Below are 16256 nucleotides of genomic sequence, written 5' to 3'. Positions count from 1 at the left end.
AAATTGCCATATTTAGATGAGCTGTCATCAGTGTGATGGTTTCAGTGCTTGAAGTGGACTTGGATTTTCTGTTCAGCTCATAAATGTTTTTTCAGTAGAGCTGCTTTACTTTAGAGATAAGTGTCTTGGTAATGGGTAGTAATGAAGAATGAAATATTTTGGGTGGCAGGAAGCGGGGAGGCTTTTTAAATGGGGTTTGCTGAAGCATAGCTCTAGCTTTAAGAAGCTTTAAGCCTGCCTAGCATTGCACCTTGGCTACGCTGTTTACCTCAAGAATTCAATCACTCTAAGAGCTGTGTTACCAAGGCCATAACTCCCGAGCATGTGTCTCTGCAAATATGAAGTGTCACACAGGCAATTTTTCAGAAAAAGATGGCTGCGTTTTTCACCAAAGAAGAAAATTAAAGCTCTATTGGCTTCTTCACTTGCCTGCTTTTAATACTACAGTAAATGATTGACTCCTGTGTTTGCTTTTTCTCAAGGCTTGCTTGAGAGCGTTATGTTGATATAATAGTTTAGCCTTTGTGAATAGCTTTTCTATTTTATTTAAAAATAAAAACCAGGAAAAGCAAGTGCGGGCCAGACTGTATGTGAAGAGAGTGAAAAATGGAGTCTTACCATTAAAGAGCACTTCTGTGTAAAACATGGGAACCCCTCCTGCTCTTCCAAGCACCTCTTCCAGAGCCTCTCAGTTTGTTCCTATGGCTCTTCAAGATCACTGCTGTTAAATTCAGTTAACCCCAAATACAAAGATCAAGCAGGAATAAGTAGAGAATGTGCAGAAGTCTAGTTCCAGCCACAATGTTTAACTCTAAAGATAGTCCTGCCTCAAATTCAATGTTAAGAGAAATGGGTATTCCTTATAATAAATCTTATTTTAATCACAAATGGAATTCCTTAGAGACATATGAGTCAGTGATCAAATATGGAAGACTTATGTGCTTACCTTTCAATGACCTATCGTAAGGTAAAGCGCACTAATTGCAAAATGAGGTGATAAGTCAAAGCACATGTTACGGCAAACAGATGTCTTTCACCACTCAAGGGAGCACTTCTTCTAAACATGTGCTTAATATATAGTCTGATTTGACCCTGAAGAAATTTTGTATTAAGAGTTGGGCCCAAAAAAAGGCTGGACTTGAAGATCATTGAAACCCTGAATAAGAATAATGATGCCTAGTCCTAGTCTTGACTTTGATCAATAATGAGAACCTATCACGTTTGATAAGTTTATTGTGGTAAATAAATAGTTTTGTTTAATGTGAAGTAGAAGGCTTTCATGGCCGGCATCCATAGTTTTTTGTATGTTTTTGGGCTATGTGGCCATGTTTTAGAAGAATTTGTTCCTGAAGTATTGGCAGCATCTGTGGCTGGCATTTTTAGAGAATCTTCATCTTCATTCTCTGAAGATGCCAGCCACAGATGCTGGCAAAACATCAGGAATAAACTCTTCTAGAACATGGCCACATAGTCCGAAAAACCTACAAAAAACTATAGTTTTGTTTAAATTGGGACTTGACTCAAAATACTATCTATACTCATGTGTAAATCTAGAAATTTTAGTCAAAAGGTTGGCCCTAAAAAACTGGGATGACTTATCCACAGGTCATTTAAAGTACTATGCTTTAACTCTTATCAAAAAAGGAACCACTCCTTTCTCTGAGTAGAGTGGTGAATGGTGAGAGCTTAGTCCGTCCTGGAAGAACCTAAAAGATACATCTCATATAATAACATATAATAACAACATATATCATCATTTTATTTCCTTAAATCTTTCCCAAACCCCTCTATTTACATATCCTTTAAGTCTTTTAATAATAATAATAATAATAATAATAATAATAATAATAATAATAATAATAATAATACTGTAATAGGTTTTATTTATATACCACCCAATCACTGGGAATCCGAGCGGTTTACAACAGAGGGGATAACAGACAGTTCTTTGCCCTCAGGCTTACAATCTAAAAGACACGACACAAAAGGAGAAGGGAATGGTGGGGAGAGGAGGGGATCAGGTCCAGCATTCTTCTCTCCCTCTCAGGCCTGGACCAAGGCAGATGGACCGGAGGGAGGGCTCTTCTTCTTCAGGCTAGCCCTGGTGGAGCTGAGCCAGCCTATTCTCTCCCTCAAGATGGTGGCTGAAGGCAGGGCTTCCAATACTCCTTCCTTTCCCCCCCAACTCTTAGAGATTTCAAATAGTCCTATTCCCGTAATCTTCTCTTGTGACTCTGAAATTAAACATTAGTATTATTATTCCCTTACCTTTCACGCCCTTCTCTTCAAAGGTGTGCCAAGAGGAATTGGGCTTTGAAGGGTTTGAATAAGACATTTGTGCATGTTTGTCAGCTTTTCTGAGCTGAAATCAGGTAAAATTATCACATTAAAGTTGAAATTATCACATAGTTGCCATTTGCTTTGCCTTGCCTTTACATCCTTTTTGACATGTGTATGTTTTCTTAGCCCCACCTGTGCCTGGTCGCCTCCCTCATACATTGGACAGCCAAAGATTTACCATAGCTCCCCTCCTCATCCATCCAGCACAGACCTTTAAGACTGCAGGAATCATCCAGTTATTGAGTTATCCATGAATCATAACAATACCATATTTTTTAGCCCCCAAACCTGCACCTGAAGTCGAAGTCGACTTATAGTCGAGTATATATGATATGTTCCCAACGCCCAACTTGGCTGTGGGCTGTTTTCCTGTTATATAGTGATGAACTGCTTTTGAGCCTATGTAGATAGCATATTTGTAGTTTCCCCACTCAACTGATTTAACTAGTCATCCCCAACACATCTGGGATTAGTAAGCAAGAAATTCTGTTCAGAAGCAGACAGACTTGAGATCCACTTCCTCTTTTTTATTATTAAACAAATGAATCTCTGGGTAAAATGCTTCAGAAATTCGGTTTTGGTAGCTCCGTCCATCATCCACAAAGCCTATGTCTTATAGTGAACTATATGCCAAAATGAGGTTTATTTTTCATACTAATGATGCCTTGCATTATTAAATGAAATATCGTTTAATTTACTACAAGCTATTTATGCTCTCTGCTTACCTCTTGCATTTCTTAAGGCATGAAACACTGGATTTCTGCAGAATGCGATTTTCTTTTCTGTTGCCGGTCACCTTTGTTTTAATTGCTTCGTGATGAAGTATTTCTAGTGCTGCAGGGGAATCATGAACTGATAAAATTAAACAGAATTGCTGAAGCATTTATCAGCTGTTGGTTTTATTAAATCATGTCTCCTCGAAGGGCACCTTAAACATTGTGTCACATGTAAATTGGTAATGTTTCTATAGCCTCCAGTTTGACCCGTCTCTGGACTCGCATGTAGAAAACAAAACTAGAGCAGCAAAAACAATAAGGAGTCTTCTGTCATCCTAAAGGGTAACATGGTTTGTTTGACACAGGCTTACAGAGGATGCAAGACTACTTAGAATCATAGTATCATAGAGATGGAAGAGACTCCCAGGGACATCCACACCAACCTCCTGCCATGCAGGAACTCACAATCAAAACACCCCTGACAGCAAATAAAAGTCATTCCTCAAAATCTGCTTGGCCTGTGAAGCCTTTTGGCTTAAATGCTTAGTCCACCACCTGTAACTAAAGAGAAGCTTTCTTCCACTGTTACCTTGCCTCTGTATCTTCCCAGGGGTGATCATGGGTTGATGGGGTTGTCATGATAATTTGACCTATGCAAAGTAATCTGTTAAGAGAAGGACTGGGCAGTGGGAATTTTGAGAAGTGGTTCAAACATATTGTGAATTTTTCCATAGGTGTCTGCAGTGGATTCCCTGGAGGGCCCACTCCTTCAAGTGGAGGGACTGAGTGATCTGAGATTGGAACTCCATAGTAAGAAGATGAATATGCACTTGGTTCTAATAGATGAGCTGCACCGCCACCTTTACATCAAATCCACCAGTAGGGTTGGACAACGGAACAAGGAAAAAGGGAGAGTAAGGTTAGTCTGAAATACTGTAAAGAAGGTTTCATTTTTGTGAGGAGCAGGACATTGTTTTGGAAAAAAACCTGCGCAAACTAAGGGCCTGTACAGACAGGCCAAAATAAAGCTGCTTCGGGTCACTTTGGGAAGTATGCTGTTTAAATGACACACACATCTTAAGAGGCCAGAAGCTGTGCCAAAGCTGTGCTCCAGTCTTTAGGACTGGAGCGTGGCTTTGGTGAGGCTTCTGGCCTCTTAGGACACATGCATCAATTAAACATCATACCTCCAAAGTGACCCAAAGCAGCTTTATTTTGGCCTGTCTGTGTGGGCTCTAAGTCAAACCAGAGGGAACATGCACTTGCTTGGTTTAAAACCTGAGCCAGCTGTGACTATATTGACTATTAGTAGAAGCTGTTGTGGGGGATCTATAACTTACTGGTAATTCCACCTTCCAAATATGTTGCCACATCCCAGATGGCCTTTTCAGTGGTGGCCCCACGGATGTAGAATGATCTGCCTGAGGAGCTCCGTCAGACAACCCCCCTAGAAACATTCAAAAAGAGGCTTAAAACTCTTCTTTTTTGTCAAGGCTTCCCCCCTGAAGAATGAAGTTATCTACCCTGTTGCCATCAATTCCCTGCTTACCCTTGAAGGCGAATGATTGTGCTTAGAGTTCTGTAATTGTATGGTTTTAATTGTCTGTAGACTGCTTTGATCTGTGGAAAAGCGGTATATAAATAAAAATTATTATTATTATTATTATTATTATTATTATTATTATTATTATTATTATTATTATTATTATTATTATTATTACTGTAGCTTGTAGCACCCTTAAGAGCGGCCAAAAGCTTTTGAATATCCTTTAGGATTATTCCAAGGGTGAAAGTCATTAGAATTTGGCTTACATTGGGTTGGTGTTGCTTTCCATCTGGCCCAGATAATGTCAGTAGCAAACTGCAGGGTCTCAAAAGACTGACTCTAGACTAAAAGACCATGCCTGCCAAAATGAGTCTGCTGAATTTTAAGACCCTCAGGGAAGTGCTTTCTTTTGCTCCCACAACCATCACAGCATGTTTGGTGAGAAAAATTGCAGGGTCCTTCTCAGTGGCTGCTCCCAGGCCATGTAATTTCCTGCCACAGGAAGCTAGCTTGGCCCCCTCTCTGTTCTCTCTCCACTGGCCAGCAAAGTACCTTTCTTTAACAGTTATTGATGTGTTGTATTTTTATGGAATTTTAAAACCGTTGTAAAGTTTTTAATATGGTTAACATTGGCGGGTTACAGACCGCCGAAAAGCGGCGGCCTGCACCCGCCCGTTTCCCCGCTGGATCGGGGCCTCAGCAGTCAGAGCAGCAGCCGCTGAGGCCCCGATCTGCCGCTTTCCAGGCCGCGGGGAAGCGGCAAAACGCTGCTTCCCTGCCGCCTGGAATGGGGTGTCCTTGGGGCTCCAAGCCCCAAGGACACCCCGCGACGGCAGGGAGGAGGAGAAAGGGGCCGCTTGGCCCCTTTCTCTTCTGCGTCGCTGGGCGCAGCAGTCTGAAGGCTGCGCCCAGCGATGCACTGCCAGGAAGGAGCTCCGAAACGGAGCCCCTTCTGGGGCCTTGGAAAGGGCGCACTAGGCGCCCTGGGGCGGCCCCAATACTTCACAACCGCGACGCCTCGTTTGGAGGCGGTGCAGTCGTGACGTAGTGATGGTGGCGGCCGTGTGGAATGGCCACCACCATTTTCTACGCGCAAAGCGCGTACTAGGGTTAGGGGCGTCTGGAAAGGACGCCCCTTTCTAACCCTAGTATGCGCTCATCACGTACTTTAAAGCCCCTTTGTAATGGGCCTTCTTTTTTTTAAAAGTCTTATGTCTTTCTCAACATACAGGGTACATAATGCAACTCACACAATAACAACTAAACTAACTTAACAAGCTAAGTAACACACATATTATGCCCTGCCTTAGGAAGAAAAAAGGATATACAGTGTGCCTACACCATACGCGGGTGCATTATATATGGCTTCAAGCTTACACTGAAGCCGTGTAACAATAAAGTGTGTGACACGTGCGCCGCGAGCATGTGCCCCATTGTTTTCGATGAGACGCGGACTTATGCAGAATTCCCTTTACACAGGGGGATCCGGAATGGATCCTCCATGTAAGGGAAGGGCCCACTGTAAATATAAAACAACTGGCAGAAATAATCTCTTTTTTCAAAATAGTAGGTGACTGGAACAGGAAGTCCATCTACTTTCTGCTTTGGAAAAAGGCCGTTGCAGGTTTAAAGAAAGGTGATGACATCAGAAAACAACTCAAAATGGGAGTGAAATGGCCAGTGGCATCCCCCAAAGCTTCTAGGACAAAAATGGTGGTGATGGGGAGATTAATATTTACACGCTCACACATGCATACACACACAGAATACCGTCAGTATCACATTGAGAGCATGCATGGATGAAGTTTCAGCCTTGAAATATCTATGAAAAAGTAGTAAACTCCTCATTTACATTTCCTGTGTTTAATGGTTCCCGCAGGGCAACTTCAAAGTTTGCAAGGTGTTAGGTTATGTTTCATCTGTTTTCAATACAGCTCACTTGTGAAGGATGTCTCTCCTGGGCCTCTTCTGGATGTAACTAACTTGTCCACTCCTCGCAAATTTCTTGATGCTTCTCAGTTTGGTACCCCAGGAAACACCAGTGGTAAGTGATAACATAGTAACAGATATTTCCATAGATCTCTCCTTATTATCGTTGTGCATGGATATATTCCACTAGATAAATACAGCTTGTTTTGGGAAGAAATTTTCAGGCACAGAGGCACCCTTAAGTGAAGCAATAGCAATAGCAAGTACATTTCTATACCGCATATCAGTGCACTTAAGCACTCCCTAAGCAGTTTAGAATTTGTAAGCTAATTGTCCCCAACAATCTGGGTACTCATTTTAGCGACTGCAGGAGGATGCAAGCCTGAGTCGAACTTGAGCCCTTTTCACTGGTAGTGAACTCGCAATCTTATGGTTTGTAAGTGAGTGGCTACAGTACAGGCATTTAATCGCTGCGCCACCAGAGCTCACAGGTGAAGTCAGTAGAATAATGGCAGGGGGATATGATATCAAGTTTCTGAATATACGGGCAGTAGAGAAATGTTAATTGTTCTTCATGAGTTTGCCTTAGTGCAGCCCCATAATGGGTTAATTCAAGAATGGGGAATGTAGTTGGAATGCAGTTCCCATCATCCCTGAACATTGATTGTGCCTGCCAAGGGAACTGTAGTCCAACAGTATCTGGAAGGCAATATCTGGAAAGCTGTTACCCTGGTGCAAAGTGTACATTAGACACAAAAGTCTGTGTTAGGATTCTCGCTATTGATGGCAGTGTTGATGGTTATTATGTGCCGTCAGCTCAGCCTCAACCTATGACAACCCTCTGAGTGAGAGACCTCCCTGTTATAAACCACCTAGCTCAGATCTTGCAAAGTCAGAGCTGTGGGAAATCGAAGGCTTTCACGACCGGCATCCATAGCTGTTTTGTGGGTTTTTCAGGCTATGAGGCTGTGCTTTAGAAGAATTTATTCCTGAAGTTTTGCCAGCAGCTCTTCAGAGAAAGATTCCAGCCACAGGTGCTGGCGAAATGTCAGGAATAAATTCTTCTAGAACATGGCCTCATAGCCTGAAAAATTCAAGAAAAACTCAGGGCTGTGGATTTTGTTACAGAGTTTTGAGGAATGGAAAATCCAGTCTATCTGCCTGTAATGTGATCATCCTCTTTACTTATTATTATTATTATTATTATTATTATTATTATTATTATTATTATTAACCATTCTTTATGAAGCGCTGTAAATTTACACAGCGCTGTACATACAGTCTTTTAGTTAGACGATTCCCTGCCCTCGGGTTTACAATCTAAAAAGACATGACACAGAAGGAGAAGGGAGTGGTGGAGGGAAAGGGTAACTACTTACAGATTTTCCCAGTATTATTGTCTTTTCTAGTTAGTCATTTATTCTCATGATATATCCAAAATATGACAACCCCATTTTAGTCATTTCGTCTTTTAGTGAATGTTCTGGCTTGATTTGTTCTAGGACTCATTCATTTGTCGTTTTGGTAGTCCACGTTATCCGTAGAACTCGTATCCAGGACCATATTTCAAAAGAACTGATTTTCTTCCTGTTAGCTCTTTCTTTCTGTCTGTCTGTCTGTCTGTCTGTCTGTCTTTCTTTCTTTCTTTCTTTCTTTCTTAGAACTGTGTTGGTTATAACCTTTAAAGCCCTACATGGCTTGGGCCCGAGTTACTTTTGGGAGCGCTTCTCCCTACATAATCCGCCCCGCACTCTCAGAACATCTGGGAAGTTCTTACTAGAATATTATAATACCAAGGTAATGACAACTTCACATAAGGCATTTACTGCCGTGGCCCCAAGATTATGGAATGACCTACCGGAAGAGATCCGTCTCATTACTACCTTAGAGGCCTTTAAGAAGACACTCAAAACGGATCTCTTCCGGTGGGTTTGTCCACTGAATTCCATATAAAAAGGTTATGACGACTGCTCTTCCTTGACTCTGATTGTTGGCTAATGGACGAATTGTAATTTTTAGAGAACTACAGTGGTACCCCGGGATACGAAAGCACCGCCTTAGGAAATTCCTGGGATACGAAAAAAATCCATAGAAAAAAACTGTTCCGGGTTACGAAGGTTATTTCGGGTTACGAAAAATTTTTTGGTGCTTTTCGGCGCTTTTTCGCACGAAATCGCGGCTTTCCTGCGCTAGCGCCTATGGCTTTTTCGGCTTGCGAAGGTTTTCGGGTTACGAATGGCGCCGCGGAACGAATTAAATTCGTAACCCAGGGTACCACTGTAATAGGAATTCTTGGAAAATTCAGTGTTAGTATTTTATTGTTGTATTGATTGTAAATTGTACTAAGTGTCTTTTAAGGTTGTAATCCCGCCTTGATCCGTGGGAGAGGCAGGAGGTATAAATAAACTATATTATTATTATGATTAACTGGGTATTTGGGAGAGATGTGCGAGATGGCAGAGCAATAGCAGCAGAGGAAAGAAATTAGTAAAAATGTTTGTCTGCATAATTCAGGTTGCAGAATCAAGACTTTCTCAATACAGTGGGCCCTCTCCTTACGCGGGGGATCCATTTCCCTGCGTAAGGGAATATCCGCCCATAGGAAATAATGGGGCTTGTGCATGTGGCGAGGCGGTGCGCACGCACCACGGGCGCACCCACCATTCTTTCCCTCCCCAGGCAGCTTCCATACACTGGAAGCCACGTAAAACGCATCCGTGCAAGGCGCGTGCGCGCGCTGTATTGCTTTATGTATCAAATTAGTGAAGTATAAATGCTTCCCTGCTTACTGCTTTCTGCTTTCATCCTCAACCACTCTTAGAATGGTAACAGGTAGAGACATCACTTCCTGTCACCATACTAGAAAGTCTGTAAAGGATATATCTCCATTTTCATCTGCAGTACCTTTCAAAAAAAGTGACAGGAAGTGAGTGTGCATGTCTTCCTGTCACAATTTTTGACAGTGGCTGCTTAAGAGAAAATGGAAGGGTTTGGGGTGTGTGTGTGTGTGTGTATGTGTATGAGGTCCATTGTGGAGCTGTGGAGGAAGTTGGCCCCTGGCCCTCATGCAGTTGCCCACCCCTGTGATACAGAATATATGAACCCAAACATTTTGTAGTCTACTCTGTTGTTTTCTCATCCTTGTTCCTAATACCCTTGACCTCCAAAATAGGACTGAAATACAAAAGCTGTATATTATGGACACAGGAACTATGCATCTGCATACCAATTGTTTGGGATCATGGGCGGGAAAAGTGCTGTTGTGCGCATATCCTTGGAGTGGTCGCCTCATAGGCATCCAACTGACTACTATGTGAACAGAATATGGGACTTAATAGACCTTTGGCCTAATCTGACAGGACTCTTAATGCTCTTATGTTTTGTGGTCTCAGGGTCTGGCATCATAGAATCATAGAGTTGGAAGAGACCACAAAGAGCCATCCAGTCCAAACCCTTGCCATGCAGGAATAGACAAGACAACCCCATATTTCACAGCAGATAACCATTGAGTCATCTTAGCTTCCCCTGAGAGTTCAGGCTTAATCTGTTCTAGGACCCATTTATTTGTCTTTTTGGCTGTCCATGGTATTCTCCGCACTCTTCTCCGGCACCACATCTCAAATTAGTTGATTTTCTTCTTCTTCAGATGCCAACCACAGATGCTGGCAAAATGTCAGGAATAAACTCTTCTAGAACATGGCCACATAGCCCAAAATACCCACAAAAAACTTTTCAATGAGTTGCCAACCACAACCCTGAGATCTCTCCTGGTTAGTCGTTGTTACTTCAGACCCTGCCACTGTGCTTGTAAAATGAAACATTTTGCCCAGTTGAATCTCCCTGTCTGCTTTCCTGGTCTGAGGAAGGTGGCTATTTACTAAGTCCGCTCAATCTCTTTGTCCCATTATTGAAAATTCCTGATGATTTCTTGCATATGGTCGAGCAGATCATCTTTTACAAATTGGAAGGGACAGGAAATCATTGAGATGCTTTGAAGTGCTCCTTTGCTTTGTTGCTTATTAGTGGTGCATCTGGGCATAGGGAATTCAGCCCTGGAAATTATACTGGGTAGGGCGGTTTTGAGAAAGCTTGGAGTAGACCAGTGGGGCTCCGTGAACCTCTGTCCTTTTAGATAAAAAGATCCAGTGGAATCAGGGCATAGTCTGGGAAAGCAAAAATTATGCAGAGAAGAGCATACAATTTTATTAGCTGCTCATAAAAATCAGACACCTACTGAAATACACTCCGATAAATACTAGCAAAATTTGATCACACATGGCCATAAAAAAACAAACCCCATGAGGGCGTTCCTCTGATGATACGGCCTTGGTATTGATGTGGTTGGGGGAGGCGATCTGTCCTGTGTTAATGCTGCCATGTCCTCCTTTGTTGAAATGCCGCATTAGATTAGTTTGCCGTTGAGCTAGGAAATCTGTCTTTATGAGATGGCTCATCAAAGTGGAAAGGGACATGAAGAAATGGTTAGTTAATTAGAAGGTGACAAATTTTCAGCGCTCAATTTTATTGATTCGTGTGGTGTTTACATTCAGTATAAACACCTCTGTGTTCAGGATTTGTTCTGATTGTTTCATGACATTAAGAGGACAGTGATTTTGGTCCTGAGTCAGCTTGTATTGAGGCAGGAAGGTGTAAGCAATCTACAGGATTTATTTAGACCTCCTGTGCTGTTAAATCTTCCTTGTGCAATAAAGAAATGGCTGGGTGGGAAAACCTTTGACAAGTGTTTAGGGATGTGCGGGCAGGGGTCAGGGAAGTGTATATCTGATGGTATGAAATTGGGTTTTCAGGAAAGTTGGCGCTATTGCTTCTGCTTCTAGGGGGAAAAATCCTCCTTTTTGGCAGAACTTTGACTTGGGAGTGTTATTGTAGGTGCGGATTTTCATTGAACAGATATGCAACAATATACTGTGACTGTAGATTTTCTTTTCATTGTGTATCTGTTGAAGTTATAGAAGTCATGATCGAAAGTGCTCATTATGTCATCCCCACTTTAGGAAGATGTTGCTGTACAGCTCCTCAGTTTAGGAAGTGTGCCCCTCATTGGCAGTGATATTTATTCATTTCACAGACACGTTTACCAAAGTGTCTTACAAGGAAACATTTTTGGCACTGCCGTGTTAGATTCATTTCCCCTGAGCTGACAGCCCCTGACATTGCTTTGACTAAAAGTTCCAAGACTGACTCAGAAACTAAAGTGAGCTGTGAGGTGTTGGGTGGCAGATTTTTTTTTCCATACCAAAATAAGTTATATATGATCCGGAATGGGGAAAATGTGGTCCTCTAGAATTGTTGTTGTATTGAAACTTCCAGCATTCTTTATCATTGCCTATGTAGGCTAAGGCTACTGGGAGTTCAGTCCAACGATGTCTGAAATGCTGAATAGTCTCTCTCTCTCTCTCTCTCTCTGTGTGTGTGTGTATCAATGAGCAGAGTCTACCTGTTTAGTAGGTAGATTTAAGCTCTTCTCAGAGAACTATAGGGAGCTATAAATTTCTCTTCTCCCCCCCCCCCCCAATTCCTACAGAGCAGCCAACTCCATAGTGAACTCTAGATTTCTGTAGTGTGAATCCCTGATCCCCTACTCAGGTATGCTGGCACCAGGACCACAGAAAATTGGTATGGTATGGTATGATATAGCCTTTGAATTCCTTGGTTTTTATTTTGCCAGGTGTTATTGCTTGTGTAAAAACACTCCTTACTTGAACATTTGGCCTTTGCCTTTTCTTTATAGGTGAGTAGTTTCCATTTTCTGATCAGGAATCAGATATTTATAGATCTTATATCTGGAACACATGATATATTTGGGTTTGTGTTTCTGAAAGAGCAGAATTCTGTCATGTGCAAAACCACATTAGAACTGCTCACACTTCCCAAAGGCAAATTGTTTATGGCTAAAGGCCTGGTATTTAAAAAAAAGAGAGAGAGAGAGAGAAAAAAAAACAGACAAACTGCTCTAAAATCTCACTGGGAATGTGAATATATAGAAAGTACCTCCTTACTGATTTTGGGGGTGATTCTCTCCCCCCCCCCAATTTCTTTAATGTCCCAGGGAGAGATGTCAGTTTGGTGGAAATCAAAGAAGATTTGGAGATGGATCCTGAAGAGAACAGTTCTATTTTCATGGGCATCCTCATCAAAGGCTTGGCCAAGCTGAAGAAGATCCCAGAGACAGTGAAGGCCATCCAGGATCGTCTGGAGCAGGAGCTGAAGCAGATTGTTAAGAGGTCTACTACTCAAGTGGCGGACAATGGCTACCAGAGGGGAGAGAATGTAGCCCAGGAAAATCAACCCAGGTAAGAGCACTGCATTAAATAAGGCCTTAGAATAACTAGCAATCCTGACAGAAATAGGAATATTTGGGTTGCCAGAATATTTGTGACTTTTCTTTGGGAAATAGTGGCTTGTATTATTGTTGTTGTTGTTGTTGTTGTTATTATTATTATTATTATTATTATTATTATTAACTTTTATTTATGAAGCGCTGTAAATTTACACAGCGCTGTACGTGCAATCTTTTTGGTTAGACGGTTCCCTGCCCTCGGGCTTACAATCTAAAAAGACATGACACAGAAGGAGAAGGGAGTGGTGGCGGGAAAGGGTAAGAGGTCCAGCAGTTCCTCTCTACCTCCGAGGCCTGGACCAAGGCAGATGGACTGGAGGGAGGGCTTGGCTTCATAATGGATGGTTAATCATAGCATAGATTTCATAGAATCTTAAAAATTGGAAGGAACGAAAAGGACCATCTGATCCAAATCCCTGCCATGCAGGAAGCTAAAGCACTCCTGAAAGATGCCCAACCTCTATTTAAAATCCTACAAAGATGGAGAGTGCACTACCATCTGAGGCTATATATTCCACTGTCAAATAGCTCCTAAGGTTAAAAAATTCTTCCCAATGTTTAGGTGGCATTGCTTTTCTTGTAATTTGAATCTATTAGAACGTATTCTAGTCTCCAGAACAGCAGAAAACAAGCTAGTTCCATCTTCTACATAATATTTAAAGATCACTATTCATGTCACCTCCCACTCTTCTCTCCTGGGCCCAGTGCTATTCAACATCTTTATCAATGACTTGGATGACCAAATTGGGGGCATACTCATCAGATTTGCAGATGACACCAAATTAGGGGGAGTAGGTAATACCCCAGAGGACAGGACCAAACTTCAAAATGTCCTGAATAGACTAGAAAGCTGGGCCAAAGCTAACAAAATGAAATTCAACACGGAGAAATGTAAGGTACTGCACTTAGGGTGGAAAAATGAAATGCACAGATACAGGATGGGGGACACCTGGCTGAATAAAACTATGTGTGAAAGGGATCTAGGAGTCCAAGTAGACCACAGGTTGAACATGAGTCAACAGTGCGATGCGGCAGCTAAAGAGGCCAATGCAATTTTAGGAAGCATCAATAAAAGTATAGTGTCTAGATCAAGGGAAGTAATAGTGCCACTATATTCTGCTCTGGTCAGGCCCCACCTGGAATATTGTGTCCAGTTCTGGGCACCACAATTTAAAAAGGATGTGGAGAAACAAGCATGTCCAAAGGAGAGCAACTAAATTGGTGAAGGGTCTGGAAACCATGCCCTATGAGGAATGACTTAGGGAGCTGGGGATGTTCAGCCTGGAGAAGAGAAGGTTAAGAGGTGATATGATAGCCCTGTTTAAATATTTGAAGGAATGTCATATTGAGGAGGGAACAAGCTTGTTTTCTGCTGCTCCAGAGATTAGCACCAGGATCAATGGATGCAAGCTCCAGGAAAAGAGATTCCAGCTCAACATTAGGAGGAACCTCCTGACAATAAGGGCTGTTCGACAGTGGAACAAACTCCCTCGAAGTGTAGTGGAATCTCCCACCTTGGAGGTCTTTAAACAGAGGCTGGATGGCCATCTGTTGGGGATGCTTTGATTTGGATTTCCTGCATGGCAGGGGGTTGGACTGGATGGCCCTTGCGGTCTCTTCCAACTCTATGATTCTATGATTCTTTGCTTGTTTGCTCCAATTTGACAAGCTGTGGGGCTGCCATGATCTATGCTCCTTATCATTTCACGGTGTTCCTGCAGAAGTGATGCCTGGTTGTGCTTCCAAAAGCCCTTTCTGCTGCCCGTTTAAAATTTAATCACATTATTGAATGTTTCCAGGCCAAGGTTAGTGTGAATTGCCAGACCACATGAACACATGGGGCAGGTAGGAACAGTGCCTCTTGATCTTAAGCCTGGCATATGGATTGCGTCTTTAACCCAGTCTTGATCAATCTTAGCTAAAGATTCCACAAATCTTTAAAAGAAGATATATCTAAACTCCCAAAGTCACAGGAGAAATATTTGGGGGGGGGGGGAAACAATGTGAATAGGATATGATTGAAAGCATAATGTCTAAGTTTTATTTTGCTTTTGAACTCACGGTTTTTCATGTTCAAGGATAGCCGTTCACATTAAAGGATACCAGTGTCAAAATAAAGACATTTTATGGCTGGAATCTTGTTGATGTCTTATGCACATCTAAGTTTCCCAGTGGAAGAGGGTGAAAATTTTTTGTCCCTTGTAGAATATCTGCATTTAGATCAGTTTTATGGGAACTGATTCTACATGTGGTGCATGACATATAAGGATGTGCATTCTGCATAGATTCATATGCAGATTTGGCTGTGCATTGAGTTGCACATTTGGTGCTGGGTTTTTGTTGTGCACCATTGCCATTCAACATACAAGGTGCATAGCACAGTTAATACATAATTTTATCTGTGGAGTTTTTTGCCACTTTCATATTGGATTTCTACCTATATAATACTACGGCATCCCCATTAGTAGTTTGGCATTAGCCGCTTTCATGGAAGTGATGTGCAACTCGCATTGCCTTCATAGTTTAATGGTGCAGTGTATTTGCAATACAGTGGCATGTGTATCGTCAATGATACTGCCCAGTTTCCCCTTGACTAGTAGGTTGGAGATAAATCTTTCAGATGGAAAAGTGTGAGTGAAATAAAGCTGACGGTCTTAGTTAACTGCCAGCCTGAAGCTGTTGACACTGAAGTGTGTGCTGTCTCCTTCAATTCCAAAGACTGCTTCTTCAGGTGCCAAGGATGGTACTTTTAAGGGTCTATTCTGTTGTCTGTCTTACTTATTGTCAAAACATATGTCAGTGTAGAGGGACAGTTCTCAGAAGTTGCTTGAGCCTTCTCAAGCAGAAAGAAAGACTTGTCAGGTCTCCCCAAACTGAACTAGCATGCAAGCAGGGACTTTCCATTGTGTTTATTTACAGCATTTGTATCCAGTTCTTTGCTTGAAAAGCCTGATCACAGGCTTGCAATCTGAAAGGCATAAAATAGAAAGAGAATGGGGCTGGGGAAGGAAGAGGAAAAAATAAATGAAGCCAGGCACACACTTTTTTCAGTTAAGAAAAATAACCTGTTGGAATGGAAAGAGGGAAAGGAGGAACCCAGTGGAGCTGGCCTTTAAGCATCCTGAGCTGACCTTTCAGCATCTGTTTACCCAGGTCTGACAGTGGGCAGTGCTACCAGGTGCTTGATCACCTCCTTATTTCTGCAGTCTCTATTAGCATAAATGGAAAATCTGTTGAACTGTACAGGCTGCATTAAAGACTTAAACACTGGCATATCACACCAAGTTCAGCACTCTGCTTTCCATATTGGGACCAAATAGATAGTTTTGGGAGATCCTGCAGGCAGGTATCAAGGCAGCCTTCC

General features: G+C 42.1%; 1 protein-coding gene across 1 annotated transcript in view; it reads left to right on the top strand.

Moving 5' to 3' along the window:
- Positions 1-16256, top strand: part of EXOC4 (exocyst complex component 4) — a 496793-nt gene that overhangs the window by 85743 nt on the left and 394794 nt on the right. The window contains exons 4-6 of the mRNA XM_042470033.1: positions 3791-3975; positions 6537-6646; positions 12602-12845. Coding sequence (XP_042325967.1) covers positions 3791-3975; positions 6537-6646; positions 12602-12845 — 539 coding nt within the window. The remainder of the gene's footprint in view (positions 1-3790; positions 3976-6536; positions 6647-12601; positions 12846-16256) is intronic.

The sequence above is a fragment of the Sceloporus undulatus genome, chromosome 5, assembly GCF_019175285.1.
Source record: "Sceloporus undulatus isolate JIND9_A2432 ecotype Alabama chromosome 5, SceUnd_v1.1, whole genome shotgun sequence".
Lineage (NCBI taxonomy): Eukaryota > Metazoa > Chordata > Lepidosauria > Squamata > Phrynosomatidae > Sceloporus > Sceloporus undulatus.
This window is presented reverse-complemented; position numbering and strand designations above follow the sequence as displayed.